This window comes from Oncorhynchus tshawytscha, linkage group LG05, assembly GCF_018296145.1.
Source record: "Oncorhynchus tshawytscha isolate Ot180627B linkage group LG05, Otsh_v2.0, whole genome shotgun sequence".
Classification (NCBI taxonomy): Eukaryota; Metazoa; Chordata; class Actinopteri; order Salmoniformes; family Salmonidae; genus Oncorhynchus; species Oncorhynchus tshawytscha.
Genome location: NC_056433.1, coordinates 48921132 through 48943537, shown reverse-complemented (window position 1 = coordinate 48943537; position 22406 = coordinate 48921132). Strand labels below are relative to the sequence as shown.

The 22406-nt window shown below is 41.8% G+C and overlaps 1 protein-coding gene across 1 annotated transcript; it reads left to right on the top strand.

Annotated features, from left to right (window-relative positions):
• The first annotated feature begins 15875 nt into the window (after positions 1–15875).
• Positions 15876–21314, top strand: si:ch211-1a19.3. The gene is made up of 5 exons (XM_024421114.2): positions 15876–16440; positions 17377–17473; positions 19853–20006; positions 20170–20291; positions 20498–21314. Coding segments are annotated over exons 1-5 (699 nt in total). The 5' UTR covers positions 15876–16116; the 3' UTR covers positions 20500–21314.
• The last annotated feature ends 1092 nt before the right edge of the window (positions 21315–22406 follow it).

The following is a 22406-nucleotide window of genomic DNA, read 5'->3' as shown; positions in this document are numbered from 1 at the left end:
AGCCTTGAAGGAGGAGAGATGACTCGAAACGATTCGGAGTAGAGGACCTTGTGCATTTCAGGTAAGATAACAACTCAAAGTTTATATCCCAGGACAAATTAGCTAGCAACGGCAAGCTAGCTAAATAGGAGAAATTAGCTAGCAAGTGCAAGCTAACTAGTTAAATTGCCACAAATGTTTAATGATTTTTGACCTGTCCCCAAATTAACGTCATTGGTTCAGAGTTTGTTTTAATATTTTTACCTGCGTGTCGTGATCGCGTTTGGTGTAGGCGGACAAAATAAATGTATGCATGATGGCGCACGCACGCAGCCGGTTTGGGTTCCGTGTTAGGCTCCCAAATGTACTGCATTGTCTATTGGGATTTGTGGGAAATGGCCACACAGAGGACTGTGAGTGACCTACAATGTGAGTAGACCTATAATTGTATGTCCGGCGAAAGACTTGGATTCCATCTCTCATGCAACATAATTGCCCCAAACTTACAAAAGGCACAAACAGTAACATCCCTTGTTTCTCAAGCCAAGGTCTTAAGGGAGTATGTGAGCACAGACGTTCACCTCACCTAGCCAAGTTCTACTAGGAGCAAACTGAACCGATGTATGAGGACTCCTTAAGACACAGTGCAGGTATCGGGAGTCGACATTTACATAGATCAGGGTTGAGAAACAGGGGCCACAGTGTGTGTCGGCTTTTGTACCAGGCTACCTGTAACACACTGGACTCACCTAGTCACGGTCTGCAATTAAAACCACTAATATGAATCAGATAGGTTGGAACATAATAATGCAGGCAGCCTCACAGGACAGCACAGGAGTTGCTCAACCCTGATATAAATTCCTCTGCTTAGTAGAGGATATTCCAATACTCTCTCAGCTGATAGGTTTGACAAACCAAGCTAATGTTCTCATTCCCATTCATCCTCCGCAGTTCAGTCCCGAGAAGCCTGTGAGATCAGAGACTGAAGAAGCCGTCCCTTAAAGACAAGGTCCACGGTGTCGCCCTTGTAGTGGATGCTTCTAAAAAGCTGTCTCTTTAACAAGGCTGTGAAATGCTGTCTAATGTAAAAATGCATTACATTAGCTTATAGAGTTTCATTATTTGTTCCTGCTATTGTTAACTTGTTAATTAGTCATTCACAGAAGTCTTGCTTTGAGGAAACCAAATGTGTAGGAGACATTCTGACCTGTGTATACGTTGTCGTTCTAGAGATGTTTTAGCCTGTTTTGTCCACTAGGGGCACTCTCACATGGGGTTATCGGTCACTGGTGACGTGTATATAGGTTCAAAGGTGACCAAGGAAGTGTTAGTACAGGTGAGGGATGGAGGCGTTCGACGGGTGCAGGGCCAATCGGTCTTGGATGAACAGGGGGTGGGGTTTGTGTCTTCTTCATCAGACAAAAACAAGACCAACTCCATCCTCTTCCTCGGCAGGTTTTCCTCTCCTCGGTAGAATAATAAGCGTAGAGAAATTAGAGTTCACTAAGCCAAATAAAAAAATATTGTCTAAGGGCTATATTCAATCAGCTACATTCAACCGCCCTAACCCGCAATAACCGACAGTTTCAATGGGCGAGTTCGTTTTGCACCACCCCGTGCCCCGGTTGGGCGAGGTTTGCACATTTTAGACCATTTCATTGGTTGTAAAATTAAATCTACACCCACCCTGGGCACTAGCCATGCAAAATGAACTTGCTCATTGTTTTTATTTAGGCGATGTCAGAAGTGGAACATGCTGACCAAACTGGATGTTGATTGTGTACCCCCACACCAGACACGACTAGGACATGTAGGTTGAAATATTACTCTGAACTAATTATATCAATTTGGGGACAAGTCAAAAAGCATTAAACATGTATGGAAATTTAGCTAGCTAGCTAATTTGTCCTGGGACATAAACATTGGGTTGTTATTTTACCTGAAATGCACAAGGTCCTCTACAGGCTCCACGTCATCTACAAGTCTCTGCTAGGTAAAGTCCCACCTTATATCAGCTCACTGGTCACCATTGCAGCACCCACCCGTAGCATGCGCTCCAGCAGGTATAACTCACTGGTCACCCACAAAGCCAAATTCTTCCTTCGGCCGCCTCTCCTTCCAGTTCTCTGCTGCCAATGACTGGAACAAACTATAAAAATCACTAAAGCTGGAGACTCTTACCACCCTCACTAGCTTTAAGCACCAGCTCACAGATCACTGCACCTGTACATAGCCCATCTGTAAATAGCCCATCCAATCTACCTCATCCCCATACTGTATTTAGTTATTTATCTTGCTCCTTTGCATCCCATTATCTCTACTTGCACATTCATCTTCTGCACATTATACCATTCCAGTGTTTAATTGCTATATTGTAATTACTTCGCCACTATGGCCTATTTGTTGACTTACCTCCCTTAACCTACCTCATTTGCACATGCTGTATATAGAATTTTGTACTGTATTATTGATTGTATGTTTGTTTATTCCATGTGTAACTCTGTGTTGTTGTATGTGTCAAACTGCTTTGCTTTATCTTTGCCAGGTCGCAGTTGCAAATGAGAACATGTTCTCAACTCGCCTACCTGGTTAAATAAAGGTGAAATAAAAAAATAAAAATAAAAAACAAGGTCCTCTACTCTGACAATTAATCAACAGATAAAACGGTAAACTGAATTCCTTTCTCGTCATCTCTCCTCAGGCTTCATTTTTACTTCTTTGGGCTTTATATGGCGGTTGGCAACCAACTTTATGGTGCATTACTACAACTGACTGGAGTGTGGATGTCAGTTCATCTTTCAATCACCCACGTGGGTATATGCTCCTAAACATCAATGAGGAAATGGCACGTGGGTATATGCTCCTAAAAACCAATGAGGACATTGGAGAGGCCGGACTTGCAGTGCGTTGAGCGTCACAAATAGAACCTATTTCTATTTTAGAGCCTGGCCATGCAGACGCTCGCTGAGGCACGTGAGCAGTGTGGGTGCAATGTTTGAATAACATTGTATGTGTACATTTATTTTGCTGTGGTCAGCATGTGACTGCACTGGAACTGTTACATCAGCAAGCAGCTCCCGGCGTTATACCTATTGTGGACATTGCCATTGGATGCGAGTCATATTAGTAATAATCCCATGCAGTCTTGTCACAAGTTCAAACAATGTGTGTTCTAATCTACACTGTAGACTGATATTAATCCATATGATTTTGCTTAATGTTGTGTTAGAGTACAACTTCAGCTGTCTAACCAGTACTAGAATGGCATTTCTATGGTCTATTTGCACAGCTCTCTGGGTGAGGTTCTGTCTTCAAGTCTCCAGTGGGTGGTTAAATCCTTTCCTTCGATGTAATCAAACGGATGGGGGATGCAATTTCAGAATTTAAGTAGATATTCTAAACAAAGTATTTTGATAACTTTCAAGTGTAATAGTTCCATGTAGAATAAACCATCATTCACATAGTACTGTAGCAACTGTAGCACTGTAGAAAGTACTGTAGTGTTCTTCTAATATAAAAATGTGCAAATATTACACTTGTCTAGTGGTGTAAAGTGCTTACAGCTGAAGTCAGAAGTTTTACATACACTTAGGTTGGAGTCATTAAAACTTGTTTTTCAACCACTCCACACATTTCTTCTTAACAAACTATAGTTTTGGCAAGTCGGTTAGGACATCTACTTTGTGCATGACAAGTCATTTTTCCAACAATTGTTTACAGACAGATTATTTCACTGTATCACAATTGCAGTGGGTCAGAAGTTTACATACACTAAGTTGACTGTGCCTTTGAAACAGCTTGGAAAATTATGTCATGGCTTTAGAAGCTTCTGATAGGGAGGTGTACCTGTGGATGTATTTCAATGTATACCTTCAAACTCGATGCCTCTTTGCTTGACATCTTGGGAAAATCAAAAGAAATCAGCCAAAACCTCAGAAAAATAATGGTAGACCTCCACAAGTCTGGTTCATCACTGGGAGCAATTTCCAAACGCCTGAAGGTACCACGTTCATCTGTACAAACAATAGTACGCAAGTATAAACACCATGGGACCATGCAGCCTTCATACCACTCAGGAAGGAAATGCGTTCTGTCTCCTAGAGATGACTGTACTTTGGTGTGAAAAGTGCAAATCAATCCCAGAACAACAGCAAAGGACCTTCTGAAGATGCTGGAGGAAACAGGTACAAAAGTATCTATATCCACAGTAAAACGAGTCCTATATCGACATAACCTGAAAGGCCGCTCAGCAAGGAAGTCACTGCTCCAAAACCGCCATAAAAAAGCCAGACTACGGTTTGCAACTGCACATGGGGACAAAGATTGTACATTTCGGAGAAATATCTTCTGGTCTGATGAAACAAAAATAGAACTGTTTCGTCTTAATGACCATCTTATGTTTGGAGGAAAAAGGAGGATGCTTGCAAGCTGAAGAATACCATCCCAATTGTGAAGCACGGGGGTGGCAGCATCATGATGTGGGGGTTCTTTGCTGCAGGAGGGACAGGTGCACTTCACAAAATAGATGGCATCACGAGAAAGAACAATTATGTGGATATATTGAAGCAACATCTCAAGACATCAGCCAGGAAGTTAAAGCTTGGTCGCAAATGGGTCTTCCAAATGGACATTGACCCCAAGCATCCTTCCAAAGTTGTGGCAAAATGGCTTAAGGACAACAAAGTCAAGGTATTGTAGTGGCCATCACAAAGCCCTGACCTCAATCCTATAGAAAATGTGTGGGCAGAACTGAAAAGTTGTGTGCAAGCAAGGAGGCCTACAAACCTAACTCAGTTACATCAGCTCTGTCAGGAGGAATGGGCCAAAATTCACCCAACTTATTGTGGGAAGCTTGTGGAAGGCTACCCGGAACATTTGACCCAAGTTAAACAATTTAAAGGCAATGATACCAAATACTAATTGAGTGTATGTAAACTTCTGACCCACTGGGAATGTGTTGAAAGAAATAAAAGCTGAAATAAATCATTCTCTCTACTATTATTCTGACATTTCACATTCTTAAAACAAAGTGGTGATCCTAACTGACCTAAGACAGGGAATTTTTACTAGGATTAAATGTCAGGAATTGTGAAAAACTGAGTTTTAATGTACTTAACTTCACCTGTAAGTACTACTGTCAAGTATTTTTACTTGAGTCATTTTTGTAGGTATCTGTACTTTTCTATTTATTTTTAACAACTTTATATTTTTCCTTCACTACAGTTCTAATGAAAAGTATGTACATTTTACTCCATACATTTTCCCTGACACCCAAAAGTACTCGTTATATTTGGAATGGTCTAATTCATACACTTATCAGGAGAACATCCCTGGCCAGCCCTACTGCCTCTGATCCGGCAGAATCACTAAACACATGCTTATAGTTTGTAAATTATGTCTGAGGGTGAGAGCATGCCCCTGGCTATCCGTAAATAAAAATAACAAATGGTACTGGTCTGGTTTGTAAGGAATTTGAAATGATTTCGAATTTTACTTTTGATACTTAAGTATATTTTAGCGTTTACGTTTACTTTTGATCCTTAAATATATTTCAAACCAAGTAATTTTAGACTTTTACTCAAGTAGAATTTTACTGGGTGACTTTCACTTTCGTCATTTTCTATTAAGAGAGCTTTACTTTTACTCAAGTATGTCAATAGGGTACATTTTCCAACACTGCACTTGTCTTTCATCTTTTATTGTCATTCACAGCAGATACAGATACTGTACCTATCAACATGTTCTCTGGTGGTGCTGGGGCTACCTTGCCAAACATATCAGTCGTCATACCTTCCTGTATGGTGTCCCATATACCCCCGCCCCCTATTGATAGTACCGTATATTCAGTTTATTGTCTGTCTGTAAATTCTGTTTTGTGGCAGCACTCTTTCACAGAGTCAAATTCCTGTGCATGCAAATGTATTTGCCGAATAATTGTGATTCTGATACTAAACACTTAAAAAAAAAGAGGCGGGGTGTCCGGTTTTGTTATTGTTTCAATTCTATCTAGTTTTTCCCTCAAAGAACATGTGTCCTTCTGTACAAAAAAAAGTTGAATGATAGGAAGAGATGGAAAAATATATATTTTTCTCTATTTCTTTTCTGTATTTAAATGAATTACAACTTTTAAGCCCTTATAAACCCTTTTTAATGCACAATAGATGCTTCAGAAATCATTCAGAAGCAAAGGGTTTATGCCACATTTGGCAAAGCACCAGATATATAAGGTTCTTATATCACACTATGTACACAGTGTACAAAACATTAAAAATACCTGCTCTTTCCATGACATAGACTGACCAGGTGAATTCAGGTGAAAGCTATGGTCCCTTTTTGATGGTACTTGTTAAATCCACTGAGGAAGACAAAATATTTAAGTGCCTTTGAACATGGTATGGTTGTAGGTGCACAGGTTTGAGTGTGTCAAGAACTGCAACGCTGCTGGATTTTTCATGCTCAACAGTTTCCTGTGTGTATCAAGAATGGTCCACCACCCAAAGGTTATCCAGCCAACTTGACATAGCTGTGGAAAGCATTGGAGTCAACATGGGCCAGAATCCCTGTGGAACACTTTTTACACCTTTGTAGATTCCATGCCCCGATGAATGGAGATGTTCTGAGGGCAAAAGAGGGTGCAACTCAAAATTAGGAAGGTGCTCCAAATGTTTTGTACACTCACGTGTAGAATTACATTATTTTGTTTTGTCAAGCATTTATGTAGTACTTATGAACTTTAGAATGGCTCACATGAAGCCTTTATACATTGGAGTTCATCATATCCACCAGATGGAATGTAAGGAAAGTCATCCTTGAATACTATAATTTGGGACTAAATGTTTTTTCTGTAGTGAAGAAGAACAACACCAGAAAGCATATTGGAAGTGTAACCTTAGTATGGCAGTGTGGTGCAAGGATAAAACCAGATAATAACCTCTCCTTCCTTTGTCTTGATCACGTTGAGGGAGAGGTTGGTATCTTGGCACCACACTTCTGACCTCCTCCCTATAGGCTGTCTCATCGTTGTTGGTGATCAGGCATTCCACTGTTGTGTCGTCTGCAAACTTAATGATGGTGCTGGAGTCGTGCTTGGCCATGCAGTCATGGGTGAACAGGAAGTACATGAGGTGGCTGAGCACGCACCCCTGATGTGTTGTTACCTACCCTTACCACCTGGGGGCAGCCCGTCAGGAAGTCCAGGATCCAGTTGCAGAGGGAGGTATTTAGTCCCAGGGTCCTTAGCTTAGTGATGAGCTTTGAGGGCACTATGGTGTTGAACGCAGAGCTGTAGTTAATGAATAGCATTCTCACATAGGTGGTCCTTTGGTCTAGGTGGGAAAGGTCAGTGTGGAGTGCAATAGAGATTGCATCATCTGTGCATCTGCTGGGGCGGTATGCAAATTGTAGTGAGTCTAGGGTTTCTGGGATAATGGTGGTGATGTGAGCCATGACTAGACATTCAAAGCACTTCATGTCTACAGACATGAGTGCTACGGGTCGATAGTAACTTAGGCCGGTTACCTTGGTGTTCTTGGGCACAGGGATTATGGTGGTCTGCTTGAAACATGTTGGTATTACAGACTGTCAGGGACAGGTTGAATGTCAGTAAAGACACTTCTAGTTGATCAACGCATGCTTGGAGTACATGTCCTGGTAATCCGTCTGGCCCTGCGGCCTTGTAAATGTTGACATGTTTGAAGGTCTTACTCACGTTGGCTATGGAGAGCGAGATCAAATAGTCATCCGGAACAACTGATGCTCTTATGCATGCTTCAGTGTTGCTTGCCTCGAAGCAAGTATAGAAGTAATTTAGCTCGTCTGGTAGGCTCGTGTCACTGGGCAGCTCACGGCTGTGCTTCCCTTTGTGGCCCGTAATAGTTTGCAAGCCCTGACACATCCGACGAGCGTCAGAGCCGGTGTAGTACGATTCAATCTTAGTCCTGTATGATGGTTCGTCGGAAGGCATAGCGGGATTTCAAATAAGCGTCCAGGTTAGAGTCCCGATCCTTGAAAGCGGCAGCTCTGCCCTTTAGCTCAGTGCGGATGTTGCCTGTAATCCATGGCCTCTGGTTGGGGTATGTACGTACGGTCACAGTGGGGACGACGTCATCGATGCACTTATTGATGAAGTCAGTGACTGATGTGGTCAGAAGAATCCCAGAACATATTCCAGTCTGTGCTAGCAAAACAGTCCTGTAGCTTAGCAATTAGGTAAAACGGATTTAAGTTTGCCTGCATTAAATTCCCGGCCACTAGGAGCGTCGCTTCTGGATGAGCATTTTCTTGTTTGCTTATGGCCTTATACAGCTTGTAGAGTGCGGTCTTAGTGCCAGCATCGGTTTGTGGTGATAGACAGCTACAAAAAATATAGATGAAGACCCTTGGTAAATAGTGTGGTCTACATCTTATCATGACATACTCTACCTCAGGCAAGCAAAACCTTGAGACTTCCTTAATATTAGTTATTTACAAATAGACACAGACCACTACCCCGTCTTACTGGAGGCAGCTCTTATATCTTACCGATGCAGTGTAAACCCCACCAGCTGTATGTTATCCATGTCATCGTTCAGCCACGATTTGGTGAAACATAAGATATTACAGTTTTTAATGTCCCGTTGGTAGGATAATCTTGATCGGAGCTCATCCATTTTATTATCCAATGATTGTGCATTGGCTAATAGGACTGATGGTAGAGGCGGATTATTCACTCGCCATCGGATCCTAACAAGGCACCCCAACCTACGTTCCCAATGTCTCTTCTCTTCTTCATGCGAATGACAGGGATTTGGGCCTTGTCTGATGATGGTCAAAGATAAAAGTATAAAAAATAAAGTCAAAATATAACATAATAAAAAGTAAGTTTGAATGACACTGAGGGGCAGTGTTTTTACAGCTAAAGCCGGTTTGCCTGAGGTTGATGCCGTGCACGTGTTTGTACACATGCATATACACACACGCTCTCATTCAAATACACACATACACGGACACACGTGTAAATAGTGCAAGACATGCACTCAAAACATATGCAGTTGGCCTTGTTGTTATGATTTTAGTTGTTCTTGATGTCCCTTTGTTTTTTGAACTGTTGTTTTCTGTTTTCCTTTGTCTTCTTTTTTTTTCTCTTTAGTTAATTTTCTTGGTCGTTGGTGCATTGGGGGTGTGGGGGTTCTTGGCGGGTGGGGAGTGGAATTAATTATATATCTTTTTTTTCTTCTGGGGGGGTAATGTGGGAGGGGTCTCAGGTGGTTGAGGGGAAGCTATTGGGGAACTGTTAGGGGGATCTTGGAGGGTTCAGGTCCCTGTTTTTGGCCTTGTGGGAGATCTGTTGAGATATGCCCTTGAGCAGGGCATTGACCCTGGATACTGCTGTGTGTCGCTCTGAATGGGAGTCTGTTGGATGACTTCCTGGTTTGGTGTAGTTGTTGAGGGGCTTCACTCCGAGTATATTGTATGTCTTGGATTCAATAATAAAAAAATAAAAAACAGTAGTACGGGGAAAAACACTGGTATGCTTGACGAGACAAGGCGAACTGGCAACAGACAAACAGAGAACACAGGTATAAATGCACCGGGGATAATGGGGAAGCTGGGCGACACCTGGAGGGGGTTGGAGACAAGCACAAAGACAGGTGAAACAGATCAGGGTGTGACACACATCATTGTGATTGTTCTGATTACATGGGGATAGGTGAAAAACCTAGGTTTCATTCATATGTTAAGCGGTTGCTTTGCATCAAACTAAAGACTCCACCACTCTATACTAGCTGATCCTACAGATGTAGGATCTTCATTTGATCACTGTTTTGTTGCTGAGAATTTATTTTCCTGCACAGCAAGAAGTGCGAACTTGTAGTGTATGAGGTTTAAAAAGGCTTCTAAAGTATGTCATTTCCACTTTGAAATGTCAGACTCAATTTGCCTTAACGAAAAATGTATCAACCCCTACGAAAATGCCTATTCATTAGAGTCCACGTAATAATTTACATTTCGTGTTGCTGCAAGATTATTTCCCTGCTGTAGCAAAATGGCTCAAAATAAGTTTTTGGCCAGTCTCATATAGCACTCTTTCCCCAGATTATACCCCAGCAAAAAAAAGAAAATAGAGCTAAAACTTAGTACAAGTGTCCTATTGGATTCAATTTGGCTTGCAAACGCTTCCTTGAAGTTTAAATCGCTAGATGGCAGTATATCACCATAACACTGAAAAGAAGTGGCTGGTCAAGAGGAGAGTACGCGCTGCTGTTGCTGTATAAGCTGCCCATTCAAGTTACATTTGTTGAAGATTATAGTGTCGTGTCTTCATGCTACTTCTCCACTCTACAACATAACACATCTCAGTCTCATTTTTCAAATATGAACTGTAAACTGCTTTCTGTTGCCATGTATTGCCTGTGTTTAATGGCCTATACTACAGCATGACAAGCAGTAATGGTAACATTTCATATTACAACTTAGCTTTGACTTCTCTTAGACACCATTACTATGTCCCTTCAAGGACAGGTGACACATAAGAGATGTACTGTGTAAAGCACTCTGCCCCAAAACAGTGTGGGACTATATTATTTTCGGGCCTCTTTCAAATGACATCGCTGGAAGGCAAGAGCTCCATGGGTGAAATGCAAACAACACCACCCTACCAACGCATAACTCATATCTCCAATATGAAAATAGGAATTCAATAGAATGAAATCAAAAACGTATGACAAAGCCATAGGGTCTAGTTTAGATTGTGACTCAGAGGAAAATAATACATACAGCTTAGTAGTGACTTCATTGAATTGATTCTTTAATCGATAGACTTCAAAAATGTCACTGTGACACAAAATGTCAACATGACAGTAAAACTTTGACATTCTGTATTGCTCTTTTTGAAAATTCTCCTGTACATTTTACTAATCAATAGGATAGAATGCTTCCGACCTCCCCTTCTCTCCCGCTAGCTACACAACATGAGCAAAAGTGTATGGTGACCTGCTTGTTAAACATCTAATTCCAAAATCAGGGCATTAATATAGACTTGGTCCCCTCTTTGCTGCTAGAACAGCCTCCACTCTTCTGGAAAAGCTTTCCACTAGATTTTGGAACATTGCTTCCACTTGCTTCCATTCAGCCACAAGAGCATTAGTGAGGTCGGACACTGATGTTGGGCGATTAGGCCTGGCTTGCAGTCAGCATTCTAATTCATCCCAAAGATGTTTGATGGGGTTGGGTTCAGGCCTCTGTGCAGGCCAGTGAAATTCTTCCACACCGACCTTAACAAACCTGTATGGACCTCACATTGTCCACAGGGGCATTGTCATGCTGAAACAGGAAAGAGCCTTCCCCAAACGGTTGCCACAAAGTTGGAAGCACAGAATCGTCTAGAATGTCATTGTATGCTGTAGCATTAAGATTTCCCTTCACTGGAACTAAGGGGCGAAGCCCGAACCATGAAAAACAGCCCCAGACCATTATTATTCCTCCTCCACCAAACTTGAAAGATGGCATTATGCATTCGGGAAGGTAGCGTGTGGCTGAAACAGTCGAATCCACTAATTTGAAGGGATGTCCACATACTTTTGTATAAGTAGTGTACTTTGAGACATCTGAAAAAGGGGGAAGTGTTATACAATACACTTTCACAAAGATGTCCCTTCCCTATCTCAAGAAGACAGTGCAGCGTTGGTCGCTTCATATCAATCCAGTGCTTTGAAAGCAGATTACCTGTGTCTGCCTGATCCTGAAGTGGTGTTACAAAGCCCTTAACCGATCCATTTCTAATAGTGCTCAATAGTGTGGACATTCATCTCGCTTGCTGCCAGATGCACTTTGGTGACTGACAGCACTGGCTTGACAGCTCCTCTTGGGCCAACCTCTGTTCTCCTCATACACTCCGGTCAATCACCTGGCCAAAAATAGAGACAGATATATCCCATAATTATTTTGTTAAGCCAAACAGTTTCAAGAACATGACAAAGTACTTGGTCACTAAAGGGGACATTCAAGCAGTGTGTATTTTATAATGCAAAAATTCTTTGGGAGTTAATTTTAGCGCTGTATGAACCAGATACCCATGAAGCCTACCAGTCTGTTGGTCCTCCATTCATTGTCATATACTGTATCTTGTTGTGACACACCATCAACTATCTTTCCAGCTACAGTACCATTCAAAAGTTGAGACACACCTACTCATTCAAGGGTTTTTCTTAATTTTCACTATTTTCTACATTGTAGAATAATAGTAAAGACAAACTATGAATTAACATTTGGAATCATGCAGTAAAAATGTTTTTAAATTTTTTAAAAAGTGTTAAACAAATCAAAATACATTTTATATTTTACATTCTTCAAAGTAGTCACCCTTTGCTTTCATTATAGATTTGCACACTCTTGGCATTCTCTCATTCTCTCAACCACCTTCAAGAGGAAAGATTTTCCAACAGTCTTGAAGGAGTTCCCACATATGCTGAGCACTTGTTGGCTGCTTTTCATTCACCCTGCGGTCCAACTCATCCCAAACCATCTCAATTGGGTTGAGGTCGGGTGATTGTGGAGGCCAGGTCATCTGATGCAGCACTCCATCACTCTCTTTCTTGGTCAAATAGCCCTTACACATCCTGGAGGTGTGTTTTGGGTCATGGCCTGTTGAAAAACAAATGATAGTCCCACTAAGCGCAAACCAGGTGGGAAGGCGTATCGCTGCAGAATGCTGTGGTAGCCATGCTGGTTAAGTGTGCCTTGAATTCTAAATAAATCAAAGACAGGGTCACCAGCAAAGCACCCCCACAACATCACACCTCCTCCATTCTTGACGGTGGGAACCCCACCCCGAAGATCATCTGTTCACCTACTCTGCTTCTCACAAAGACACGGCGGTTGGAACCAAAAATCTCACATTTGGACTCATCAGACCAAAGGACAGATTTCCACTGGTCTAATGTCCATTGCTCGTGGTTTTGGGCCCAATCAAGTCTCTTCTTATTATTGGTGTCCTTTAGTAGTGGTTTCAGCAATTCGACCATGAAGGCCTGATTCTCCTCTGAACATTTGATGTTGAGACCTGTCTGTTACTTGAACTCTGTGAAGCATTTATTTGGGCTGCAATCTGAGGTGCAGTTAACTCGAATGTATCCTTTGCAGCAGGGGTAACTCTGGGTCTTCCTTTCCTGTGGCGGTCCTCATGAGAGTATCACGTTTCAGGTAAGACCCAGATGCAGACAATGCGGAAGAAACAAAAGTTTTTTACTTGTACAGGCAAAACGACAGGCCAAGGGCAGGCAGAGGTCAGTAATCCAGATAGGGTCCAAAAGGTCCAGAACAGTAGGCAGTCTCAGGGTCAGAGCAGGCAGGGTTCAATAATCCAGTGTGGTGTGGCAAGGTACAGAATGGCAGGCAGGCTCAGGGCAGGCAGAATGGTCAAATCAGGGAAAAACTAGAAAACCGGAACTAGAACAGCTAGGAGCAAGGGGCAAAACGCTGGTAGATTTCACAAAACAAAACAAACTGGCAACAGACAAACAGAGAACACAGGTATAAATACACTGGGGAATAACAGGGAAGATTGAAGACACCTGGAGGGGGGTGGAGACAAGCACAAAGACAGATGAAACAGATCAGGGTGTGACAGAGAGCCAGTTTCCTCCTAGTGATTGATGTTTTTTGCGACTGCACTTGAAGAAACTTTCAAAGATTTTCCGCATTGACTGACTGTATGACATGTATTAAAGTAATGATGGACTGTCATTTTTCTTTCCTTTTTGAAGCTGTTCTTGCCATAATATGGACTTGGTCTTTTACCAAATAGGGCTATCACCCCTAACTTGTCACAACACAAATGATTGGCTCAAACGCATTAAGAAGGAAAGAAATTCCACAAATTAACTTTTAACAAGGCACACCTGTTAATTTAAATGAATTCCAGGTGCAACCATTTGAAGCTGGTTGAGAGAATGTCAAGAGTGTGCAAAGCTGTCATCAAAGCAAAGGGTGGCTACTTTGAAGAATCTCCAATATATTTTGATTTGTTTAACACTTTGTTGGTTACTACATGCTTCCACGTGTTATTTCATAGTTTTGATGTCTTCACTAGTATTCTACAATGTAGAAAATAGTAAAAACAAAGAAAAACCCTTGAATGAATTGGTGGATCCAAACTTTTGACTAGTAATGCATATGCCAATTTACAAGGCACATTCTTGTTTGATAAGTTGAAAATATGCCCCTGAATTCTAGAACATTTCGGGAACCATTTCTAAAAACTTGCTTGAAACCCGTTTCCTTAATTTGTACCAATACCTAAATACTTCCAATTTTTGAAGGTATTTTGCGTTTCACTCAACTTACTACGGGCCAGTTCCTGAAGTGTTGTAATATACTATATACCCGAGGTGTAGAAAACATTAGGAACACCTCTTTCCATGAAATAGACTGACCGGGAGAAAGCTATGCTCCCATTCAATTAGTGTAGATGAAGGGGAGGTTACAGGTTAAAGAAGGATTATTAAACATTGAGACAATTGAGACATGTATTGTCTGTGTGCCATTCAGAGGGTGAATGGGCAAGACAAAAGATTTGTGCCTTTGAACTGCAATGCTGCTTGGTTTTCCACTCTTCGTGTGTATCAAGAATGGTCCACCACCCAAAGGACATCCAGCCAACTTGACACAACTGTGGGAAGCATTGGAGTCAACATGGCCAGCATCTCTGTGGAATGCTTTCGACACCTTGTAGAGTCCCTGCCCTTACGAATTAAGGCTGTTCTAAGGGCAAACGGGAGAGGGGGTGCAAATAAATATTAGGAAGGTGATCCTAATGTTTTGTTCACTCAGTATCCAACCAAGAGCCATCTCATTTCCACATCCTCTTAATTTTCCTTACCATTTTTGGATGTTTTGGCAAAGAGGTTCATGAGGACAAAGAGTGAGGAAGTTGTGCTTTCCAGGCCCTTAAAAAAAATAAAAATATTGTCACATAGGAGGGTAGCTGAAAAAGCAAAGTGAGTCATTCCTTTCTCAGACTACTGTGGAATGTTTCATCTGGAACTTGGATGGGTATTTGATCAGAGGAATTCAATATAATGAAATCAAACATGCATGACAAAGGCATAACATTGGTGTCAGTTTAGATTGTGACAGAGGAAAATAATACATACAACCAAAATGCATCCAACTACATCCTTATCTATTACGGGTATACAGATTACATTCTCAAACAGAAGCAGAGTTCAGTTTTATGTCGTAATTTGTTGATGAAGGGGGCAGACAGCACCTTTTTCCCCCCTAGTCTATCTAGAACCTAAAATGGTTCTTCAGCTGTCCCCATAGAACCCTTTTTGACTCCAGATAGAACTCTTTAAGGTTCCATGTAGGAGGGTTCTTTGTGGAAACAAAAAGGGTTCTCTCTGGAATCAAAAAGGGTTATCCTAAATCCTTTTTTCTAAGAGCATAGCAACTGGGTTGCCTGAGTTGTTTGGGGTGTGTCTGTGTGCCATGGATTCTCTTAGGGCCCTGCTGGAATGAGCTCAGGAAACACTGAGTCGCTGCCTCAGCCTGCACTCAGGCTCTTGTGAAAGTGTTTAAAATAAGACATAGCTGAAGAACCAAAACAGGCTGTGTGACTGAACTCTCCACGCGAAGCTGCGTTCAAGGCCAGCTCTATGTGGAGTTGGGAGTCCTGCCAGGTTTCTCTCTGCGACTGAGAAATGGAAACAGAAACACACACACACCCTTTCAGGAAAATACACAGCTTTACACCAGGCACTTTTGAGTTTTGCTTTAATTTCCCCTCATAGTGTTCCTTGCAGCTGACGCAGTGTGTGTGGGAACAGCTCATATCTCCTCTCTCTGTCTCTCATGTCTAATGTTGTGATTTCCTTTTTAATTACTGCCCCCCCTATCAGGGCATGAAGGGAACAGAGTGGGAGGAAAGGGGTGGGGGGGGCAGAGGGGGCAGAGCCAGGGCCACACCCCTTTCCTGTCCAGCAGAGGCAGAGTTTTAGGGGAGGTTCATCCTTTAGACAGACTCAGTCAGTTACTCACTCTGAGAGGAACCTCCTGCCTCTTTACACAGACACCTCCCGGAGGACAGGAAACACTCCGGATCAACTTTTTCCAATCATCATCATCATCAGCACCACCACCACAACCTTCTTGTTCACCATGGCCAGCTCCAAGTCATCCCAGACCACCCGCAACATTGTGATCGCCTGCCTGGCCCTGTGGTCGGTAATCTCCCTCATCATCATTGTGGTGTGGGCCACCTCTCCGGACATGAAGAGTGCCAGCCAGTGCCGAGCTGAACTACAGACCCTGACGGAGAAGCACGAGGGGGCCAGGGTGGTGTACGCCAAGAACAAGGCAGCCCTGGAGGAGATGGTGGAGGAGGGCCACGCCAACCAGACCCGGCAGCTCAGGGAGACAGAGAGGCTCCTGGAGCACCTGGGACAGACCAACGTGTCCCTGGATGACTGTCGGCAGGAAAACGTGAGTGTTTGCATTGCCTCGCTTTGCTTTCCCTCCTACTCCCCTCTCTGGTTCCCGCAGGCCTGAGGTTACAACTGACTTGCTCAATCCCTCAAGCTGCCAGTTATCCTCTGCCTCTCTCCTTCTTCTACCCTCTCTGTTGTACCCGATGTGTCATTTTAGATTGATTGGACATCCAAACCTAATCTAAACAGGCATGGCTATGATTTCATGTTTTTTTTAATACCATTTCCATTTGACTGTTTGTAACAGTTTCAAAACATGTTACTGTATCATCATGCCAAATAATTACTTGTGAAAATAAATGGCAGACCGAAAATCCACATTAGGCCTTTACATAACAACCAGAGGCACAATGGACAGACAGTATTCATTTAATGTGGACAGTTATGCAAATACTCTGCAAATGCAGCAATCAAAATATTAAAAGCAGCTAGTCCTTCCCAGGGAGTGGGTGGGAGGTCAAGATCAACCCTTCCTGGAAGAAGAGGGAATGCAGAAATAGGGCACACCACATCTGTGTCTGAAATGGCACCCTACTCCCTATATAGTGCTCTACTTTTGACCAGAAGTATGTAGGGAAAATGTTGCCATTTCGGCAGCAGTCCATGTTCTTTACGCACAAAGGTCTTAATCTTTCACCGTTGTCTTTGATGATATCATTATTTCCACCTCTTTTCTTCATAGATACTGTATTAGAGTACATGTGTTCATTGGTGTTGTTTCACATAAAAACGCTGGATGAAAGGAATGTTTTCAGAGGCTGTTCTCATAGCCAAACCTGGTTCTGTCACAAGCCTGCTTTCACTCAGCATTTCAAATATGTGATAGGAGGGACTCCTCGGGATGACTGTGCCAATGTTCACAGAAGTTGTATTAACTAGTTCTGGGAATTCCTGAGGAGTTACTCAATGACCACCACTGTCTTTGTTGCAGGTTATTTTGGGTGGAAACATTACAGTCCTGGAAAAAGAAATCGAGACGCATAAAGAAATCGAGGCAAACCTCACTTCAGAAATCATGCTAAACCAAGGTAGGAAAATTGATGTCACGGTGGGAGGGTATGGGATTTTTGCCTCTGGTATTGGCTACCATGAAAGGAGCACTTTCTCCGCCACGATATTCTTAGCAGCATTTTCCCCTGTAACCATAGAAACCACCCTAGCTACGGTAAATAAATACACATTGGTTGGATATTGCGCCTTCAAAAATGAGTTTACATCATCTGAGGCTGTGATTACAAACGTAGGAAACTGATGACAAATTAGGATTTAAGTGCAAGTTCTAGCAGAGGGAATGTCTTCAATAGCCCTCCCATCTGTTTACCATTCTTTAAAAGCAGTCACACAGGCTACTTCTACGGTGCCATTAAAAGTATTCCTACTCCTTGACTTATTCCACATTTTGTTGTGTTACAGCCTGAATTTAAAAGGGATTAAATAGATTATGTCTCCACCCATCTACACACAATACCCCATAATGACAAAGTGAAAACATGATTTTAAAAATGTCTGCAAATGTATTAAAAATGAAATACAGAAATATCTCACTTACATAAGTATTCACATCCCTGAGTCAGTACATGTTAGAATCACATTTGGCAGCAATTACATCTGCGAGTCTTTCTGAGTAAGTTTCTAAGAGCTTTGCACACCTGGATTGTACAATATTTGCACATTATTATTTTTTTCTTCAAGCGCTGTCAAGTTGGTTGTTGATTATTGTTAGACAGCCATTTTCAAGTCTTGCCATAGATCTTCAAGACGATTTAAGTCAAAACTGTAACTAGGCCACTCAGGAACAACAGCCGATGACAAGCATACCCATAACAGGATGCAGCCACCACTATGCTTGAAATACAGAGAGTGGTACTCAGTAATGTGTTGTATTGGATTTGCCACAAACATAGCACTTTTTAGCAGGACAAAAAGTTAATTGCTGTGCCACATGTTTTGCAGTATTACTTTAGTGCCTTATTGCAAACAGGATGCATGTTTTGGAATATTTTTTTTCTGTACAGGCTTCCTTCTTTTCACTCTGTCAATTAGGTTAGTATTGTAGAGTAATTACAATGCTGTTGAGCCATCCTCAGTTTCTTGTATCACAGCCATTAAACTCTAAATGTTTCACAGTCCCCCTTGCCCTCATGGTGAAATCTCTGAGTGGTTTGTCACGCTCCAGCAACTGAGTTAGGAAGGACGCCTGTATCTTTGTAGTGACTGGGTGTATTGATACACCATCCAAAGTGTAATTAATAACTTCACTGTGCTCAAAGGGATATTCAATGTCTGCTTTAAAAAAATGTTTTTAACTCATCTACCAATAGGTTCCTTTCTTTATGAGGCATTGGAAAACCTCCCTGGTCTTTGTGGTTGAATATGTGTTTGAAATGCACTGCTCGACTGAGAGACATGACAAATAATTGTATGTGTGGGGTACAGAGACAAGGTAGTCATTCATAAATCATGTCAAACACTATTATTGCACACAGAGTGACATGACTTGTTAAGCACATTTTTACTCCTGAACTTATTCAGGCTTGCCATAACAAAGGGGTTGAATAATTATTGACTCAAGACATTTCAGCTTTGAATTTTTAATAAGTAAAAATTTCAGAAAACATAAATCCACTTTGACATTATAGGTTAATGCGTGTAGGCCAGTGACAAAAACATCTACATTTAATCCATTTTAAATTCAGGCTGTAACAACAAAACTCAAGGGGTGTGAGCTAACCGCTAAATGCTAAAAACCCTACAGATAAGAAGTGTATTCCAGAGCTAAGTAAGCTGTAACCAAGGGGCTAGCAAATACATACAGTAGCTGTGACTTTTTTTTTTACAGTAGATTTCCTGACTTTGAACAACAGAAGGAAATTATAAGTTCCTGAGTAAAGGCGATATGGAAATGACACATTGTGTGAAAGGGGAGATGCCTGTTCTGATAAATATCAGGCACCCCGCCTTCAACAGGGTCTTAATGAGAAATACGTTTACAACATTTTAGCTGCCTAGGAGAGCCCTGTCAAACAGCATAGCTAGCATCTATTGCTGCAGTCTTGCCTACATTGGAAAATTAGAAAAACACAGCTAATGTGAGTGAAACCCCTTTGCTGCCAGACAATTCCCAAAATAGTTAAGAGACGTCATGGAGCCATGTACAGTACACCACTCATACTGATAAGCAATCCTAGGGCCAGACATGACCTTATAAGTTAATAAGGCATTATTTGAACTAGGGATGTCCTATTTTTGTCTATCAAAGAAGACATCGAAAACTGCCTTAACTACACAAAGTATGCCTTAGCATACTTAGCATGTCACTGAATTTCAAAACTTATTGTTGTAAACACGGATTACATGTTTTATTTCTGTCACTCAATGTTCTGATTTAGGCCTTATTATGATTTCAGAGCACATTGAATTACTTCACGAGAACCTGACACAGGCCTCTCACAAGTGGGCGTCCTGTGTGGCTTTGCATTCAGCTGCTGAGAGCCAGCGGATAGCAGCCGAGAGCCAGACCAAGGCCTGCGAGTCCAGCAAGCTGTATTTACAGAAGCAGCTGTAAGTATCAATCCAGTGACACTGAGCTGGTACAGATTTACACTGAGCTGGTATGAATTTACACCTTCAGATTGACTACTGTTATGAATCAGCTAAATAAGCCTGGCTGGTTTACCTTTTATGAGTGTCGATATTGTTTCTTGAACCATGGTTATATTTACAGGCAGAAGTGCAAAAAGGACGGTGGCCATGCCTCCGAGCTATTGGATGACGGCGTTGCCGCACCCCAGACTAGCATTCTTGCCTTGGCCGTGGTCCTCTGCGTCAGTCTGCAATTGATAACATGTGAGTGTAATAGCACAGGGTGCTAACTAAGCATCATTATTCAATGCCATGGAGGCTTATAAGCAGTGTGGAAGATAAATCAAAGATGATAACAAGCATATAATAAATCGTAGTTTGTTTGAGTCGATATTCATAGACACTGTCTGCAACTGTCTATAATCCATATCTCAATGTGATAAAATATTTTAATTACACGTGGTTTCCAGGAACATAATGCATAGCCAGTGGGGTCAGCGAAGACGATTCAAGGGGAACACTGTTCTCCAGGACAATAGGAGGGACCTGGACTTGATATTATATGGATATCACTGCTGTACATCTTTCACTGTTAGGAAACTAATTGGGGAATCGGTCAATGATTATAGTTTCTTTTGTTTCTTTTTCAATTATATTTTAAGAATTGTTAAACAAAAATGGTAAAACTTTGTCCTGGACAAAAGGGTTATACTTATTTGTTGCTTTTGAATGGTTTTCAGCTGCATTTACCACTCTCACATTTATATATGTTGGCTTATTTTATTGTTGAACCGTACCCTTACCTAGGCTACAATTTAATTGAATACTTCGGGTTTTAATGCCCATTTTTTGGGATATTTCAAGAAAGCACACTTTCGTTTAGGTTAAAGGTCTCTGTATTTATTTGTGTGTAAATGTTTGAATGTACTTTATAAGTACTGTCTGGTCGTCTCTTGTTTGTCCTGTCTTGACATCTCTCCCTCCCCCCATTTTTTTTATTCTTACCCTACTAGTTCTTTCCTACTTTTTGGTTGTAGTTTACCTTCTTCCCTATAATAAACAGTTTTATGTACATGGGATGGTGAGATGGGGAGGGTTAAGAGGTGGAGGAGTTGCGCGACGGGATTGGGTATCAAGAAGACACTAGATAGATAATATTTTGTGCCTGGTGTACTGTTTTTTTTTATATATTTCATTTATGATTAATTTGCACCATGTTTTAAATTACAAACAAAAGTTGTCCTGGAGGGGGAATTCATAAAATAAAGTCTGTCCAATTATTTTGGAGCTGGCCATTCATTTGTCACTTTAATTTCTATACTCTTCTACCAACATTTTAAATGGGAAAATAAGAACATACCGGTAGTTGTTGTTGAGAAGAACATTCATAATACAACAACGACCTGTTGAATGTAGTGGAAAGGAGAGGGGTTCACAGTGAGCTGGGAATGATAATGTGAGGAGCCAAGCCTAGGTTGGGAATTTGGCCATGACACCAGAATGAACCTACACTGGCTACAAGTACTAGAGATGATCTGCGATGACTGTTCACCATGGCCAGAATAATGCATTTGTGCCACCTACCTCCAAGGGACCTCCAGCCCCCCAAAAAACAACAACAAAAAGATTGTCAGAAAATAAATGCAGTTTTATAATGCCATTCTACACTTTTTGTCATGAGGCTGAGAGCAAATGTTGCCGTTTTAAAGCACATTTCCTGCAATTCTACACATTTTGGGTTGGGCCAGAGCCAGAAAACATGTGGGCAAAGCGACGTTTAGAATATTTGCAATTGAACATAGAGCAGCGGAAGAATTCAGTTTGAGTTGTCAGGCAAATTAATTTACACCTTCGATTGACTACTGTTATGAATCAGCTAAACACACGTTTCCTGTTTTAAAGCAAATTTCCTGCAATTTGCCATTGCTTATGACGTGTTCATATGCTATCACGGGGGCCCCCTGGAGGTGGGCCCCCAACCAAAGGGTGATGGCACCCTTTGCAGGACACTGTCCCCATCATAACTGCCCTGGCCTGCGACCATATAAATTACTGGTCTAGGGCTTTGGAATGTCCTGTATCAGAGCAAGGAGTGCCCCCTACAGGCCCTCACATAAGGGGGTCTGGTAGCAGCCAGAGGCCTACTGTACTGTCTGGACAGATGCATCGACAAATGTATGCTAATGCAGGCTTGCCCTTACAGCGCACACTTTGTTGAAATAACACCCCTCTCGCTAAACATGCAGCCTGGAAATATTATATTTGCCTCACAGTCGGTGATTGTAGTGGCAATAGTAAAACTAGGTTGTGACTAGATTGACTACAGCTACGGACGGAAGTGATGCAGATATAGCCGAAATGTAAAAATGTTTCGTTGTT